At 46.3% G+C, this 15,593-nt stretch overlaps 2 protein-coding genes across 2 annotated transcripts in view; one reads left to right on the forward strand and one right to left on the reverse strand.

Moving 5' to 3' along the window:
* Positions 1-966: 966 nt before the first annotated feature.
* Positions 967-8,126, reverse strand: zcchc4 (zinc finger, CCHC domain containing 4). Its single transcript, XM_029674793.2, has 12 exons — positions 7,943-8,126; positions 7,586-7,704; positions 6,582-6,664; positions 6,043-6,321; positions 5,733-5,813; positions 2,954-3,026; positions 2,606-2,857; positions 2,362-2,483; positions 2,034-2,109; positions 1,848-1,899; positions 1,443-1,590; positions 967-1,214 (listed from the first exon to the last, which is right to left on the reverse strand). The coding sequence occupies exons 1-12, from the start codon at positions 8,028-8,030 to the stop codon at positions 1,139-1,141; spliced, it is 1,449 nt and encodes a 482-aa protein (XP_029530653.1). The 5' UTR covers positions 8,031-8,126; the 3' UTR covers positions 967-1,138.
* A 4,908-nt stretch (positions 8,127-13,034) lies between these two features.
* Positions 13,035-15,593, forward strand: part of LOC115138200 (actin-binding LIM protein 2-like) — a 106,898-nt gene continuing 104,339 nt past the window's right edge. The window contains exon 1 of the mRNA XM_029674796.2: positions 13,035-13,341. Within this exon, the coding sequence (XP_029530656.2) occupies positions 13,332-13,341 (10 nt within the window). The 5' untranslated portion in view covers positions 13,035-13,331. The remainder of the gene's footprint in view (positions 13,342-15,593) is intronic.

Raw genomic sequence — 15,593 nt, forward strand, 5'->3', positions numbered from 1 at the left:
CACTGAAAACACATCAATGAGACGTTCGGATAAGGTTAGGCGGAAGCCACAAGAGGCTACTGGGGAGGGGGGGCTCGTAATAATGTCCGGTACGAAGCGAATGGAATGGCATCAAACACATGGAAACCATGAATGATACCATTCCACTCCAGTGATTAACACGAGCCCGTTCTCCCCAATTAAGGTGCCGGCAACCTCCTGTGGTGGAAGGGAATGGTGTCCATGACCGCTACGGGAAGTCATTCTGCCCCCATGTGGCTTACAAAGGAACACAATAAAAATCTATTTATGAGTCACTCCAGTTCATACGAATGTGCATTTCTAATTCCAATGCATATCGGGTAGATTCAACATCTCGTCACCACTTGGCCTTGGAATGAAATCTCTGCAGTAGCTTTTGTTCCAAGGTAGCATTCACATCTCATCTTTTACACTGTTATTCAGCAACCAAACACTCTAAATGCACCGAGATCCCACAACTATTCCGGAGGGTTCTGAAAGCACCCCCATTGTCTGTCGATTGCCTGCGTTCCTTTTTCTTGGAAGGACATGACTTGAATCTTTAAAAGTGTCTTAGTCCAGAGCCGCATGGAACGGATAAAGGAATAATTTTTCCTAACTTCCGTATCGTTTGCCCGCGGGGCAGCGGCGTTTTTATCCCTCCATCTTGAGCACAGAACTAAAAAAGGTCATGTCCTTCACCTATTTTGTGACATAAGAGATGTCCTAAAGGCGCCGTTCTAGTTTCACACATACATCCAGTCAGGTATATTGACGCCGTGGCAGATACCTACTTGCGGAAACATCCAGCAATCATCTCAAGTAAAGACTAGTAAACGTGCACAGAGCATTCAACTGCCCATTTTGTTCATCGTATAGACATGTTCATACGAGCACTATGGCGGAATTAGACAGTCACATAAACCAGGAATTCAAGAATTCTGTGAAATAACATGCGATTCCATCTAGATTCGATGCTTTTATTATGCAAAAACATCATGTACAATTTTTAAAAAAAGACTGTCTACAGTACAGAAACCACACATGAAAGACGACTAGCTCTCAATAGCAACTTCACATCTGCTACACACACACACATCTCCCTTGCGGTCTGATTAGGAGAGTGGGATCATGGGACTTATTCTGTCGTCTTCTTCAACTTGTTGGCTCTGCGCTGGGCCCCAGACGTCCTCTTGGAATTCATGGCCTTGGATCTACACACACAGAGACAGAGAGACAGAGAGAAAGTTGACACACTCACACGTCAGGCAGGCAAACAACCCGTACGAACACTAGTCGTTTAGACTATCAACACTGTACCGATATGGGTAGCACAGGCACTACAGATTAGTGTCTTGGGAAATAAGTCGCATCAGCCCTGTGCTCGTCTCTGTGTGTTTAAGGGTTGAGTCTGGGTATATGACACAGGTAGTAAAACTCACTTATCGGTCCTCCGTTTGTCTTTGAGGGGGCAGGCTCTGCGCTTGTGCTTCAGACTGCCACAGTTGAAACAGCCTTCCAGACCTGGGCTATTCCCACAGGGGTGGTCTGGGAGGGCACAGCGGGCACAGGACTGGCAGTGGCGCCAGGCTGGGGAGGTGATGAGAGGGCAGAGGAACCAATCAGACCATCACTCCAACCAAAATATGAACATCGGGGTTTGACGGGGTGGTACCGGGTGGCTCAGTTGGTAGAGCATGGCACTTGCAACACCAGGGATGTGGGTTCAATTCCCCACGGGGGGGGACACAGTATGATAAAGTACAAAAAAAACATATGTATTCACAACTGTAAGTCGCTCTGGATAAGAGAGTCTGTTAAAATGACTGAGTCTATGGGATACTCACATGGCTTCACGCACTTCTGACACTCTGAGCAATGCTTCCACACTCTCCCGTCCTGAAAGAACAAAGGAGACAAAAATGACGAAAAGCCTGATCGGTTGTGAAAAGTGCCACCCGAGAGCTAACCATTTCATCAAGTTAAAACTGTGCAACCGTACTTTTCCCGGCCTGCGACAGGCAAATGCATACCTTTGAAGGGCACAGGTTGCATTTAGTACAATGCTTGTTCCCAGACCACACATATCTCGCACAGACTTTGCAGAATCTAAAAGAGAAGCGAAGAGACAGACGGATGAATCTAACGCAATCGTGCCTCTGAAGAATTCCTCCAATACTTTCCCACTCCAATTAAATCTCTCATCCGACCAATGAGCTGTTAACAAATATTTTCCATCTAGGATAACATCTTACTGTAATAATGTTTTTTGGCTCACGTGCGATAGAGGTGGGTTGTATATTAGGGAGGACGATGTCTCACGAGGTCAGGTCGGGGTGTGTGTGTGTGTGTATACTGCACCTGTAACCCTCCTCCCTAGGGAGGACTACGTCTCGTGGTGTCAGGTTGGTGAACAGGCGGACTGGGGACTGCTTTCTACCCGTTTTCCCATGTTTGTAGAGGGGATGGTTGTCATAGTCCACCTAGGAGTTTGAGAAAGCACCACATAAAATGTATGTTATGACCCATCAGTATTCTCTAGTCATGCAAATGGGTACATTTGTGAATGCATCGGACGTGTAGAATAAAGAACACGGTGGGTAACCTGGTAGTCTAGCATGGTGAAAGAGGGGAAGCACTCGAGGATGCGTGGCTCAAAGAAGTAAGGGAAGATCCACACTATGGGCATCTCCACAACACCGCCCTCGGAAGCCTGCAGTTTCCGCCAGGTCTCTGAGATCTGAGAGAAACTGTGGGCCAGAGGCTTCACCAGGCCCCCGAATGGCGGGTCGGACACCATGATCACCTTCTCCCCATCTTCCTCGCCGAGGAAGGATCGGAGGACCCCACTTGCCACCTGTGTAAAAAAAAAAAAAAACATGGATTTCAAAACTTTAAAAAAATAAGATTTATCCAAAGGCTCTAAGACAAAACATAAGGTTGAAACTTTTACCTCGCCTCCAAAAAAGTGATGATTGAACATGTTGTAGTGGCAGAACTCATCCGTGCCATAAAACTGGGCATATCTGGAACAGACACAAAAATAAAAACATTCCAGGTTACATTTGCTTTCAAATGTTTTATTATAACACCCATAGCAAGTCAATGGTTGTGTGACATTGGTTCAAGGTGGGACCACTACTGTAGGTAGCCTCCTCCTGTAGGTCAGAGAAAGTCAATGGTTGTGTGACATTGGTTCAAGGTGGGACCACTACTGTAGGTTCAAGGTGGGACCACTACTAGCCTCCTCCTGTAGGTCAGAGAAAGTCACATTGGTTGGTTGTGTGGGACATTGGTTCAATGGTTGTGTGACATTGGGTGGGACCACTACTGTAGGTAGCCTCCTCCTGTAGGTCAGAGAAAGTCAATGGTTGTGTGACATTGGTTCAAGGTGGGACCACTACTGTAGGTAGCCTCCTCCTGTAGGTCAGAGAAAGTCAATGGTTGTGTGACATTGGTTCAAGGTGGGACCACTACTGTAGGTAGCCTCCTCCTGTAGGTCAGAGAAAGTCAATGGTTGTGTGACATTGGTTCAAGGTGGGACCACTACTGTAGGTAGCCTCCTCCTGTAGGTCAGAGAAAGTCAACAGAAGTGTATGGGTGTAAATATAACTTTACAATCTCGGCAAGATAATCACTGAAGGGTACTTAACAGCAGCACACACACACTTTAGCTTGTCAACGCGCCCTTTCCCTTGTTCAACCGGACACATTCCTTGCAGACTAACAGAACGGATCAGAAACAGGAAGAGAGTGAGCATCTCGGAAACATACTGCACATTATGATTATGCCAACGTCTATTTGGGGGGGGGGGATTATAGGGCACAGAACGCTGCACGATAGGCCTATATACTAATAAATGACACCACTCATTTGTGAACGTCGAGTCAAGAAAGCATTAATTCAAGAGCCAGCCTGCAGTCAGCGATCCTGCTAGTTGTTTGACGATTTTGTAGAATGACCTGTATTTTTTGATGATCATGAAAGCCTGGAGAAAGCAGACAACAGACACGCCTCGAGATCAGATACCAGCCTCCTAAAGCCAGAGGCACTAGTTCACCTTCATAATACAAATCACACTGTCAACACATTGCTAGAAATTATTCGGATTTAAGACACAACCACATATTGAATGAAGGGGGATCGTCGGTGCACAACGGTAGCGAATAGATTTTGCACAATGCATGTGATTACTAACTGACAAGTGTGTACGTCTTTCCTAAGCCACGGCAAAGAACGACCCAATAACCGATGGTCAGAGACTGGGTGGTGTCCTCTGGTCCAGATTTTTCTCTCTCAGCCCAGAGTGGTGCCATGGCTCCCCCTGTAGAATATCAAGAAGTACTACAGGAAAAGAGACGAGAGGAGCACCCTTCTCAAATCAAAACAGTAATCTGCACTGCTCGGTTAGGTTGTCAACAAGGTAGCACAGTGCTTCATCCGGAAACATACAACGTCTCTTTCCCATTAAAATCTAAGTTCTACATTCTCAAACTAGTTTTCATTGGGAGGGCAGATATAAATGCTTTATCACTTTTGCACGTGAAAACAGAATCCTACTCATTACTCCACATGCTTAAATGACGTCCCTTTTGTTTTGACCCGACTCACGCCCGCGGGAGGGCACCCGACTCACGCCCGCGGGAGGGCACCCGACTCACGCCCGCGGGAGGGCACCCGACTCACGCCCGGGGACGCCCGCGGAGGGCACCCGACTCACGCCCGCGGGAGGGCACCCGACTCACGCCCGCGGGAGGGCACCCGACTCACGCCCGCGGGAGGGCACCCGACTCACGCCCGCGGGAGGGCACCCGACTCACGCCCGCGGGAGGGCACCCGACTCACGCCCGCGGGAGGGCACCCGACTCACGCCCGCGGGAGGGCACCCGACTCACGCCCGCGGGAGGGCACCCGGTTCCAAAACTAATGCAATTAACTTCCACCCGGTGCAAAACACGCCTACCAGGGCGCCCAGGACAGATCCATCGAATCCCCTCATCGTCTCGGTCTCCTCCCCTGTGACCATTCATAGGCAGACCTGCCATAGCCAATGACAGTTACAGGAGAGGGACGAGGCATGTGCTTCTCTGGCCCACCCCCATCCTCTCCAGAGCACCCCCTCCAGTTCGACCACGCCTGCTACGCACTCGACTCTGCTGCCGCGACAATGGGCCAACGTCCGCTGCTGCTCCGCCTGGGCTGTGGGCGTGGCCTACAGCTGCCTGGACAGAAAGGGGCGGGACAAAGGTGCCAAGCTGGGGGCGGAACAGGAACTCGTGGCGCTTCGGGATGGGCGTCTCTCCGCGTGGCGTGCTCCACCAGCGGGTGAGCTGTGCCAGGTAGGGTGGGCGAACTACGAGAAGGGCAACCTGGCATTTTAGGACGCCGATACGATGAAGGCGCTGCAGGAGTCTTCTGTAGCCCTGATGCCCGTGTTTGACAGGGTAAATCATCAGTTCACGGAGCCCCTCTACCCTGTGATCCGCCTCCTAAGGCCACCGGAGGGACAGGAGCGGGCTGGTCATATGGAGATACGGGACGTCAACACTCCCATCGCAATCCATAAACGTTAATAAGCGTCGCTCAAAAAGCAATAAGCGCATTCATGTACCATTTAAAGTGTGTGCTCAGCTCTAAATTCTTTCGATGCCTGTTTTGGCCACTCATCGCAAATGCTCATCGCTGTAAAATAGTATCTATGCATTGTGTGATCCAATAAAATAAAACTGACCTGAAGTCAATGTCCAGTAGCAGACTCTTCATGGGGTCACTCTTGCCCTCCTGATTTCTTAGCTTGATCAGCTCATGGAGTCTGGAAGAAACAGTGAATTAAACAATCAATCATACATAAAACCCTGAGCATAACAAAGCACTTGAATCTAATCTAAAATAAAACAGGCCATGTTCAAGAAAACACTCTGGAATGGAGTGAAACGGGGAGGTACCGTGTGAACCAAACGGGCAAAAAAAACTAGAATTAACACAATCTCCGTTTAATCAAAGCGACAATCAAAAAGACTCAATTAAATCAAACCCCTCACCTGGGTGTTCCGACACAGAGCACCTTCCTGTAGCCCAGTTTGGCCAGAGTATCCAACAGAAAGTGACAGCTGCGGTCGGCAAACAGGTACTGGGCGTTACTCTTCTTGTTCTCCAGCGGTTTGAGCATTAGACTGGGCCTGCTCAGCCGGGCCTCTGTGATGTCATCAGCCTGCGACATCTTGTGAGAAGCGTGGATTTCCCATTCCCCTGGTAGGAGGAGGAGCTGACAGTCCTGGCAGAACCTCCTTCCCAGGGGGAGGGCAAGGAACCTTCTGAACCTGGATTGGAAAGAATAAGAAATAAACATTTTAATAGTAGTTGTAGCAGTACCAACTTATTCTTGTTACTAAGTATTTGTTTTCAATTTCACGTGAAAACGAGACGCATCTCAAGAGATCAAGGATCTTTCTGGCATCTTAATTTAAAAGAAATAGGTACCTACAATGGAGCTGCTATCCACACACCTATTCTGTTCCATTCTAATGTGGAATGGAACTGTGGATAGAGCCCCCTTACAGGTCAAGTGCAGGCCATTTACCTGGAGCAGTACTCCTGATGGGTAAAAGGAGGCATCTTTGACCGGTTCTCCTCCTCTCTGGCCAAAAGCCTGGCCTCAGACACCTACAACACAGACACTCAAGTCACACACTTGGTGAAAAATAGGAGAGTCACCTGCACGACCAGACGCACAGGTATTGCATTGCGGTCAACCAACGGTTGCATGCCACACCACCGACTGTGCAGTTGGGCATCAGATGGCACACGTCATGTGGTTAGCAGGTTTTAGGCTTTGTAAGATCTGGCATGTGTCTGCAATGTCGTCGGTGAAGAACTCAACCGAGGACTTCCAATAAGTCAAAGGAATCAATTAAGGTACCATAAAAAAGCACTTGTAGGCTATAGTAAAAAAAATAGCGTTTACATTTAAAAAAAGGACTGTGTCAGTTTACCATTTACACCGTCAAACTCTATGACATGCACCTACTGTAATGACATCTGACTATGGAATTCTTGCTACATTTGGTGCTAATAAATGGCCAGAAGAGTCGACTGAACTAAAGATCGATGCTGGAAAGTGGTTTGCTTTGCTGCAGTCTCTGAACATGTCCAAACCCACCTGTGCCAGAGTGGCCATCAGGAGCTTTTGACGAGGTAGCTAAGCCACTACATATACAGTGCATTCGGAAAGTATTTTGCTCTGACATGCACTGTCAACAGTGGGACCTTATAAAGACAGGTAGCTTTCTTTCCAAATAATATCCAATCAATTGGATTTAACACAGGTAGACTGCAAACAAGTTGTAGAAACATCTCAAGGATGATCAATGGAAATAGAATGCACCAGAGCTCAATTTCGAGTCTCATAGCAAAAAGTCTGAATACTTATGTAAATGAAAGGTTTCCGTTATAAATGTAATACATTTGCTCAAATAAAAATACCTAACTTTGTGTCTGAATACTTTCCGAATGCAGTGCATGTGTAAGCCAACTATATTTTCCAGTAAATAACATTTTAAAAAGCTAGCTAGTTAACTCGGTTACCTTATCATCTTCCCACTGAAAGAAATTGCATTCTTTTCTGTCTCTGCACGCTGAGCAGGCATAAAACCTCCGGCCTTTCTCCTCTCCTTTGCAGACCTTCTCAAACAACAAAGTTGGACCTGCATGGGGCAAGAACATCTGCATTACAGTATGCATACTTCACCAAAGAATTCATTTTTCAGATGTCAATGGTAAAACACAACTTATAATAATATAACTAGCTTTGGACTGTAGTTAGCTAGATAGTATCTAACGTTATATAATGGATTCATATGGCCCTTTTCCCAAAGCTAGCTAAGTAGACGCTAGCAAGCTAGCTAGCTAACTTTGCAATCATTCAGACATTTGGGTACTTACCATGCACACAGGACGGTGCTTTTCTGTCTCCCTGTTGAAGGACGATCTCTATTCCAAAGCCGTCTTCATCTGATTCTTTTAGTTGCATGTTCGTAAAAAGTAGCGTAACCAAATATATTTGCTTGATCAAAATATTATACGCATGTCTCTCCTGCCATGCTGTCAGTCGCGAATAATCGACGTCACTCAAGGCAACGCCCCTCCATATCACGTTACGTAGGTTTTTTCTTCTTCGATGAGGTTTAACGGCGGTTGGTATCCAAAAAATGTAGCATTACCGCCACCTACTAGACTGGAGTAAAACTCCCTTATACTTTGCTTGAAAAATCAATAAACAAATACCCTACTACCTAACACGACAATCACAAAAAAATACAAAAATCACCCCCCTACTCCACTATTTAAATCTATTTAGTCCTACCTCAGACCAACAACCTGAAAGGATGGGACACCACTGCTTAACACACCCTGTAACTCTTCTGATGTCAAGTGTCGCACACCGAAATACCTCTCTGCAGCTGCCACCACAACCTCTATTTTCTGCTATTTACATTACATTCCTGCAGTACAGTTGATAACCAATGCTATACATGCTAAAAATCCAATCTTATTGAAACATATATCACTTGTTGGCCTATCCCTCTGTACTGGTACAGATATACTACTCACACCATTCCTCTCAGGATCCCTCCCCTTGACCCATCTTCCTCTACTTTCTTCACCGCCTCAGCATATGACAACTTCTGCACTACTCTGACCCTGGATACCTCAACCTGCCTCTCACGCACTGGACATTTCTGATCTCCAGCCCATGGGCACCCCTATAATTAACACATACCACTACTTTCCCCAATGATACACATTATTTTGTCTCATGCCTTTCTGCACACTTCTCACACCTAGGAACCTCCCTCCTACACACTGCTGCCCATAAGATTGACACCTGTAACAACGCAATGTATTCGGCACAAAGAGCTAGTACAGTGTCGTGTCTTTGGCTATGCCGGATTAAGTGATATGACATGCTATTCTATAAAATAATTTCTCTGTAATTAATATTATCTGATTGAGCTAATCAGTATGTAATTAACTAATCAAATGTAATTAACTGGAAAGTCGGGGCACCACAAAATAATATTTATAGAGCTGTTATCTTCTGAATAAACTCTTCATAGTAATATTTTATATCAATATCAGTCAATATTAATCGTTACCTTATTTCAGTCTCATCTGAAAGTTGTACATTCTTGGAACCCTGGCTAACAAGTTGAATCAGCAATACAAAATTGGGTTTAATTATGTATTTACTAAATACCTAACTAATCACACAGAATTACATATACACAGAATTAACCATACATTTATTACAAATTATGTCATAAAGGAAAACGTCCCTAGCGGACGAAACAGATATGACAGCTGGTTACCCAAAGAAAAGGGGGCTGAGTTTGAGTGAAAGAGCGGGAAGACTGAAGAACATCTGACATCGGATGGTCATCCTAATGTACCCGGAACAGAAAGTTATATGGTGGTCAAGGCTTTATATAGGAAGGGAGAGGAGGGCGTGTTTCATAGTTTATAACCAATGTCTCTTCACGTGGGCGGGCCACTGAGTTGGGCCTAATTCACTCATGAAAACCCAATTCTCACATTTTAGAAGCTAAAAAATTCCATGTGAATCTGATAACTATAATGTGTAGACTTTCCTATCATTGATGAGAACGTCTCAGATGACAACCGAACTGACATCATATTCATTAAGTACCAACGCACATGTTCAACTGGTTGGATTACCAAAATATTCCCAGAATCTCTGTTTAACAAAGGCTATTCAAGAGTCCCTCTGTAGAGTCAAGAGAGAGGGAAGGGAGTATTTATGGGGGGGGTCATAAACCTTACCCACAGGCCAACGTCATGACAACAGGATAACTTATGATGTAGGTACCCTAACATCACTTTGTTGGGCAAAGATTCAACATCAAAACTCAAAAGAACAGACAATGACTCTTCTGTTTCACCACTCACACTACCCTGTCACGACGAGCATCACAAACACCGGGAATCTTCCCCTTCAGTTGGTCCACTTTGACATTTACTGCTACCCCCAGTATTCACGCCTTTCAATGGCACCCTTTTCTTGAAAGCAAAACAATTCACATTTCTTGCCCCCCATTCGTTTAACGCGGAGCACCTTCTCGCTCTGACCAGCAGAAACACAAACAATTATCACGAGACCACTTCTGGTTACCCTCACTGATTCCACAGCGTCCAACTCTGTTTTCACCCACCCTGAAACCACAAATGGATCAGCCAAAAGGCAAGGGTCCACTTTTTCCAAAAACATCATTCTATTGTCACAGACTCATCTTTATCCTGACCCTCTGTGCAAGCCTCAGGCTCTGAGAACTTCACCATGCCTACCACCTCAAATGCGTCGACCTCATTCACTTCCATTTCTCCTCCTGTCGTCACCTCACTCGGCTTACACTTTCTACCATTCTTCTTTAACAAACCATCTTCCTTTTCCCAGCCATTTTTAACCAACTCAAGCTCACCCTCTTCCTCCATCTCTCTCTTAGACCTCCTCTGCCTCTCCTTTTCCATTCCTCCTCCGTTATTCCAGGTATACGTCTCCTTATGATAATACTGCACTTCTCCTGACATACATCTTGTTCTTGCCTTCTCAAGGGATTCCATTTAACCGTCTGTCACAATCTCCGTACAATCAGCACGATCCCCTCTGGATGTAACGCTCGACAGTGCCTCCCACTTATAAAGCAGTTGCTTCGTCTTGATGCACTTTTAAATCGAAAGCTACCACAACGCTTTTCCATTTCAAACAAGCGCGCTCTTCCAACCACCGTCCACCGTCTCCGCTAGTCACCCACCTCCATATCGTGTTACATTGTTGCCACCCTAAAGTAGAAATAAACTCAGCAAAAAAAAGAAACATCCTCTCACTCTGTTTATTTTCAGCAAACTTAACATGTGTAAATATTTGTATGAACATAACAAGATTCAACAACTGAGACATAAACTGAACAAGTTCCACAGACATGTGACTAACAGAAATGGAATAATGTGTACCTGAACAAAGGGGGGTCAAAATCAAAAGTAACAGTCAGTATCTGGTGTGGCCACCAGCTGCATTAAGTACTGCAGTGCAGCTCCTCATCGTGAACTGCACCAGATTTGTCAGTTCTTGCTGTGAGGTGTTACTCACGCACAGAAAGAGCAGTATGGCTGGTGGCATTGTCATGCTGGAGGGTCATGACAGGATGAGCCTGCAGGAAGGGTACCTCATGAGGGAGGAGGATGTCTTCCCTGTAACGTACAGCGTTGAGATTGCCTGCAATTACAACAACCCCAGTCCGATGATGCTGTGACACACCACCCCAGACCATGATGGACCCTCCACCTCAAAATCGATCCCGCTCCAGAATACAGGCCTCGGTGTAATGCTCATTCCTTCAACGATAAACACGAATCAGACCCCTGGTGAGACAAAACCGCGACTCGTCAGTGAAGAGCACTTTTTGACAGTCCTGTCTGGTCCAGCGACGGTGGGTTTGTGCCCATAGGCGACATTGTTGCCTGTGATGTCTGGTGAGGATCTGCCTTACATCAGTCCTACAAGCCCTCAGTCCAGTCCTCTCTCAGCCTATTGCGGACAGTATGAGCACTGATGGAGGGATTGTGCATTCCTGGTGTAACTTGGGCAGTTGTTGTTGCCATCCTGTACCTGTCCCGCAGGTGTGATGTTCGGACGTACCGATCCTGTGCAGGTGTTGTTACGCGTGGTCTGTCACTGCGAGGACGATCAGCTCTCCGTCCTGTCTCCCTGTAGCGCTGTCTTAGGCGTCTCACAGTACAGACATTGCAATTTATGGCCCTGGTCACATCTGCAGTACTCATGCCTCCTTGCAGCATGCCTAAGGCACGTTCACGCAGATGAGCAGGGACCCTGGGCATCTTTATTTGGTGTTTTCAGAGTCAGTAGAAAGGCCTCTTTAGTGTCCCAAGTTTTCATAACTGTGACCTTGATTGCCTACCGTCTGTAAGCTGTTAGTGTCTTAACGACCGTTCCACAGGTGCATGTTCATTCATTGTTTATGGTTCATTGAACAAGCATGGGAAACCGTGTTTAAACCCTTTACAATGAGGATCTGTGAAGTTATTTGGATTTTTAGGAATTATCTTTGAAAGAACGGGACGTTTCTTTTTTTGCTGAGTTTATGAGGTTATGATGAACAATGTAACCAATGTTTCATCTGAAAATGTTAACTTAGTTGCAACATTGTATATTGTGCTTGTTTTCATCTGGACGAAACGACATAGCAGCATTGCAGTAAAGCCTGCTCTTTGCCCATCAGGCCATACAAAAAGCATAGGAAAGTAAAAATCCTTAGACCTTGAATAACACTTTAGGCTACTGCAGGCTGTTCTGTATTGTACTCTATACACAGTGTTTTAAAATGTATTGATTTCTGATATATTTCAAATGAAAAATGGTTGTTTATGAGGTTATAATGAATTCCAATTATTGTGTATAATAACTCAATGAATAATTGTATTGATTATCAGTCATGGATTTTGTGCATTTCAATCACTTGAATGTTGGAAATGAAAAGTGATGTAGGCCTTTGTAAAAATGTCTATAGGCTAACATAATATGCCTATAGATAGGCCTAAGAAAGGCCAACAATAATATTAGGGGAATGTACTTTTCTCTGAAGAACTAGACATCACTCCAGGCTACAGCATTGTGTCCAAAACATTGGCTGATAAATGACCGTTTTGTCTCCCTTTTTCTACGACTGATAAAAGAGCCACTTCGGGAAGAATATACACCGCCGTTGTTGCAGTGCCTCTGCACTATCGCACAGTCCATTCCAACACGTTTTGTTTACACTGCGTCGCGGTGGTACCACTCGGAAATTGAAGTCACTTGAAATCTTGTTTCTATTGGTATAAACGCAATTTCCCAGACGCCCTTGTTCGTGGGGAGCCCAGTGGAGCTGTTGAGGCGCTATTGATCGCCTGTTTCGAGTGATGCTCCTGCTGAAGCAGCGGCGCAAGCGTCAAGCGCGACAGTACGCCCATACCCAACCCGTGCTGTCGGAAAGGGAGTAAAACAATTACTGTGCCGCATTATACGATATTGCTATATGCCAGTATCAGCGCTAATTGACGGCGGCAGAACATTTCATAGCTTCGACATTGTACTACAGGATACATCTCTGAAGGGACATAGGGGAGTCGACTTATTAAGCATCTTCTGCAGGGAGGCATCATCAATGTGCAGTCTACACTCCTGACCAGAGGTGTGTAGTTGAATGAGGCTGTAGCCACTGTACATCGGATTGTGAAGAAACATCCTGCGATTACCATGAGCACAGGTAAAGTCTTATTCCAGTCTATACCAGACTGTAGTTTATATGAGCCATGCTTTGATGATAGCAATTCTATGACAATTACCAGTTTGTATGCTGCCATTGTCATCATCCTATGGCACTATCAGCTATTACACAGCAAAGCAGTTACTGAATCAAGACATGCATAATGATAGTCATATAATATCCGTTGACAATGTTTACACTGACATGTAAAGCACGCTGCAGATACCAATCTAAGACAACGGTCCTAATTGAGCTATAGCTCTCCCACTGTAAAACACCATTTTTATGGCTTACAGTATGTGGGCGTAGAAACGCCCACTAGGCGTCTACTTCCAGGCATCATTGCCTTGGCGTTATGTTGCAATGCAGTCTCCCCACATCGACAGGGTCATCATAGCTACATTTGTCTGGAGCTACAGGCTGATACGCTGGTCTCACGTGAGGACATCAGTGTTTCAAGTCTGCTATGTGTCCATCCTGTGTAATGTTATATTACCACATTTGGATGACTATGGGCATGAGAAAAAGCACAGTACAGTAGCTGAACAGTTGAATAAAGAACATAATTGTTATGAACACCATCACGTCAAGAAGAATTACTGTGTGATGAGCGTAGGCATCGGGCGCCTTAAACCCGCATTCAGTTCACCCCCTTTGGCGCCCCCCTTTCGTAGGCCCGTGGATACTCCCCCCCCCCCCCGCAAAAAAATGACATTATTTTTATGAAGAAAATGTTACGAACTAAGTTGCCAAGAATAGTCGAATACAACATCAAATCAAATACATTTTTATTTGTCACATGCTGTCACGCCCTGACCTTAGATATCTCTGTTTTCTATATATTTTGATTAGGTCAGGGTGTGACTAGGGTGGGTACTCTAGTGTTGTATGTCTCGGGTTTTGTATGTCTAAGGTTGTTGTATGTCTAGGGGTTTTTGTATGGCTATGTTGGCCTGATATGGTTCCCAATCAGAGACAGCTGTTTATCGTTGTCTCTGATTGGGGATCATATTTAGGCAGCCCTGTTTCCCACTTTCTGGTGTGGGATCTTGTCTATGTGCAGTTGCCTGTCAGCACTCGTTTGTATAGATTCACGTTTCGTTTGGTTATTTTGTTAGTTTGTTCAGCATACATTCTTTTAATAAATAAGAATGTACACATACCACGCTGCGCCTTGGTCCAATCCTTATAACGAACGTGACAGAAGTGCGTGTCATCAGCCCGGTGCCACCTGTACTGGTCCCACGCATCAGGTCTCCAGTGCGCATCCACAGTCCAGTACGTCCTGTGCCTCCTCTCCGCACTCGCCCTGAGGTGCGTGTCATCAGCCTGGTGCCACCTGTACCGGTCCCACGCACCAGACCTCCAGTGTACCTCCACAGTCCAGTATGTCCTGTTCCTGCTCCTCGCACTCGCCCTGAGGTGCGTGTCCCCAGCCCGGTACCACCAGTGCCGGCACCACGCATCAGACCTCCAGTGTGCCTCCACAGTCCAGTACGTCCTGTGCTTCCTCCACGCACTCACCCTGAGGTGCGTGTCATCAGCCCGGTACCACCAGTACCGGTTCCACGCATCAGGCCTCCAGTGCGCCTCCACAGTCCAGAGCTTCCGGCGACAGTTCCCAGTCCAGAGCTTCCTGCGACAGTTCCCAGTCCAGAGCTTCCTGTGACAGTTCCCAGTCCAGAGCTTCATGCGACAGTTCCCAGTCCAGAGCTTCCTGCGACAGTTCCCAGTCCACAGCTTCCGGCGACAGTTTCCAGTCCAGAGCTTCCGATGACAGTTTCAAGTCTGGAACCTCCAACGACGGTCCACAGTCTTGAACCTCCAACGATGGTCCACATTCCGGAACCTCCACCGACGGTCCACAGTCCGGAACCTCCAGCGACGGTCCACATTCCGGAACCTCCAGCGACGGTCCCCAATTTCGGGTCTCCGGCGATGATCCACGGTCTGGTGCCACAAAAGCGGAGGGATCAGTGTAAGCAGGGGGGACTGCATCCAGAACCGGAGCCGGCACCGAGGGTAGATGCCCACCCGGAACCTCCCCTATAGTAGGACTGTCACGCCCTGACCTTAGATATCTCTGTTTTCTATATGTTTTGGTTAGGTCAGGGTGTGACTAGGGTGGGTACTCTAGTGTTGTATGTCTAGGGTTTTGAATGTCTAGGGTTTTTTGTTTTTCTATGTTGGCCTGATATGGTTCCCAATCAGAGACAGCTGCTTATCGTTGTCTCTGATTGGGGATCATATTT

Source organism: Oncorhynchus nerka, linkage group LG12 (assembly GCF_034236695.1).
Source record: "Oncorhynchus nerka isolate Pitt River linkage group LG12, Oner_Uvic_2.0, whole genome shotgun sequence".
NCBI classification, from domain to species: Eukaryota; Metazoa; Chordata; class Actinopteri; order Salmoniformes; family Salmonidae; genus Oncorhynchus; species Oncorhynchus nerka.

Excerpts from the sequence above, each read along its gene's own strand:
- zcchc4 (XM_029674793.2), bottom strand. The coding sequence starts at position 8,030 with ATGCAACTAAAAGAATCAGATGAAGACGGCTTTGGAATAGAGATCGTC. Across the intron at positions 6,322-6,581 it reads CATCAGGAGTACTGCTCCAG|GTTCAGAAGGTTCCTTGCCC; the intron begins GTAAATGGCCTG and ends TTTCCAATCCAG. Across the intron at positions 2,858-2,953 it reads ATCACTTTTTTGGAGGCGAG|GTGGCAAGTGGGGTCCTCCG; the intron begins GTAAAAGTTTCA and ends TTTTTTACACAG.